At 51.0% G+C, this 2,464-nt stretch overlaps 1 protein-coding gene across 1 annotated transcript in view; it reads left to right on the top strand.

Moving 5' to 3' along the window:
• Window positions 1–87: 87 nt before the first annotated feature.
• Window positions 88–2,464, top strand: part of LOC107143242 (protein mono-ADP-ribosyltransferase PARP14-like) — a 49,978-nt gene continuing 47,601 nt past the window's right edge. The window contains exon 1 of the mRNA XM_015486866.2: window positions 88–361. Coding sequence (XP_015342352.1) covers window positions 175–361 — 187 coding nt within the window. The 5' untranslated portion in view covers window positions 88–174. The remainder of the gene's footprint in view (window positions 362–2,464) is intronic.

Genomic DNA, 2,464 nt, shown 5'->3' with positions numbered 1-2,464 from the left:
CGGGGGGCGGGGGCTGTGGTGGTGGGGGGGTTACGACTGCAATCCAAGGGCAGCTCTTTTGAAGACTGAAACTTAGAGCCGGGAGGGGTTTTCCAGGAAACGAAAGCGAAAGAAGCTTAGTTAACTTCCCAGAGTCGGGGCGGCCCGGCAGTCCCAAGAACGAGCGGAGCTGGGATGGCTGCGTCCCGCTCCTTCCCGCTGCTGGTGGAGGGGTCCTGGGGCCCCGATCCCCCGAAGAACCTGAGCACCAAGTTGCAGATGTACTTCCAGAGTCGGAAGAGATCGGGCGGCGGGGAGTGCGAGGTCCGCCAGGAGCCCGGGAGCCCGCCCCGCTTCCTGGTGCTCTTCTTCCCGGAGGACGGTGAGGGGCGCAAAGGGGCTGCGTGCGGAGGGAGCCCCCCACCCCCCACCCCGCTTGCTCTGCAGGGGAAACTAGAGGCAGAGGCAGGCGGTATGGGTGGTGGCCGGGACCGCGGAATGGCCTCGTAGTGCCCCCGGGGCGCTGCGGTTCCTCTGCGCGCTGCGCTTCCAGGCGATTGCTGGAGAGGTCTGGAGGTGACCATGGAACTGTGCAAATGAGTCTCTATCTCCTTTTCCAACCCGTTCTATCCTTCCCTGTTGTTATTTAGGTGGAAAAGGAAAAAGGATTAAGAAACGCGAAGAGTCACAGGGATTCTTCATGGGTCATGGAGATCCCCAGCTGTTTGGGGGGTCACTTGGGAGAGCGGCAGTGTTGCTGCCTAAAGTCACAAGGTCTGGGTGTAAATACGTAGGGGACCTTCCCTTAGGTTGGCATGTTGGAGGGGAAGGCAACAGTGCTGTTGATGAGCACACCACGTACCTCTGTGGAGGGCCTACTGATGCTTCTTCCTTCGGTTTTGGGATTGTCCTGAGATTGGGAGGGTGGATGACGTTCTGAGGTGATTGTGGTTTGGATTTTGGAGCTTTGGGAGAAAGTTCCTTCTTCAGGCCTATTGGCTGAGTTCTCCCCAACTCCCCACCCTTGTTCCTATATGGGAAGGGAGGCCAAGAGCCCCGGATCTGGGTTTGCTCAAGGTGGCTGTCATGGGAAGCTCAAGTGCACCTTTTCCACTGGCATCTTAGAGACTGACAGTGACCACTCAGGATGTAGACCATCCTTGATCCTTCTTTCTTGTGCTGAATTTGGAGAAGCATTTGGGCCACAGCAGAGGCAGGAAGGCTTAGGAGGCCATGCAATTGGACTGATGGGATGTCCCAGCAGGGGTTCAAAAAGGAAAGAAATGGAAAAGAAGGGGAAGGAAGTGAGGGTGGAAGAGGACAGGAGATCTGCTTGGCTCAGAGCTTCATGGAAAACAAAGTGCAGTGTCTGCGAGGGTTAACTTCACCAGGGAGTGTTCAGAAGGGCAACAATGGAGCCCTTTCCCTTTCCCTTTCCCTAGAATGTTTCCCTACTTTTGATTCCTACTGTCAACATCACCACTTCAGGGTTCTTTCTTCTTTAGCATCCTCTATCCTCAGGAGTAGCTCTCAGATTGGGGGGCCCAGACCACCTGCATCCAAGTCCCCTGGAGAGCAGGTTGACCTGGCACATTCCCACTTCTGCTCTAGAGGTTTGGGTACAGGGAGTGTGGGGTGGGTGGCAACCAGCGTGATTATCCTGCCCCCAGGTGACTCTGAGTTGCTAAAGTTTGAGAATCTCTATTGTTTGTTGATAAGCCCAAGTGAACAAAAAATGGGAATAATTTTATAAAATATCAGCAGCATAAAAATACAACCAGCACAAAATGTCATTTTATGTTGATAAAATAATTTAATTTTAGCCCTCAAAGGATCTCAACCTCCCTGCTAGGTTTCCGTCCTCCACAGAATCCAGTTCACACTGCCCCTCTGTCTCTACCAAGGCTTCTTTAGTGGCTCCTGGGGTCTTACACCAGTCAGGTGACTCAAAAACTGTTTATAGTCTACATTCCTGGGGGTGGAAAATCCCTCTTCACTTTCAGTTTCCATTTGGAAGCTCCACTTTCCCGGTATCAGGTCATCAGGAATGTGCTGAGAATGAATGGCCTATGCCCTGGCAGAGGTTACCCTCACCTTCCCCTCTCCACACTCCACCCTCTACCCTCCACACAGGAAAAGACCTCAGTAAGCATAGTCGACAGTGTGAGATGACTTTATTCATATAATTCTGTAAAAACAAATAGTATGAGTGAGCCTACCAGTAGTTTCCTGTAGAAATGAATGTATAGCAAATAAGAATGAATAGGAAACTGTATCTTGCTTTTATATAGTTAACCGAATTTCTGAAAAGTTAGTATAAATTGATTTATAATCTTTTTTTTTTCTGTGCAAGAGATCAAACCCAGGGAACTGTGCGTGTTAGATGAATATTCTATCATTGAGTTATACCCCCAGTCCCTGACTTAAAACATTCTAAACATGGTTTCAGGTGTGTACTTTTGTGTGTGTGGGGTGGGGTGGGGTG

This window comes from Marmota marmota, unplaced genomic scaffold, assembly GCF_001458135.2.
Source record: "Marmota marmota marmota unplaced genomic scaffold, marMar, whole genome shotgun sequence".
In the NCBI taxonomy this organism is placed as follows: Eukaryota; Metazoa; Chordata; class Mammalia; order Rodentia; family Sciuridae; genus Marmota; species Marmota marmota.
This window is presented reverse-complemented; position numbering and strand designations above follow the sequence as displayed.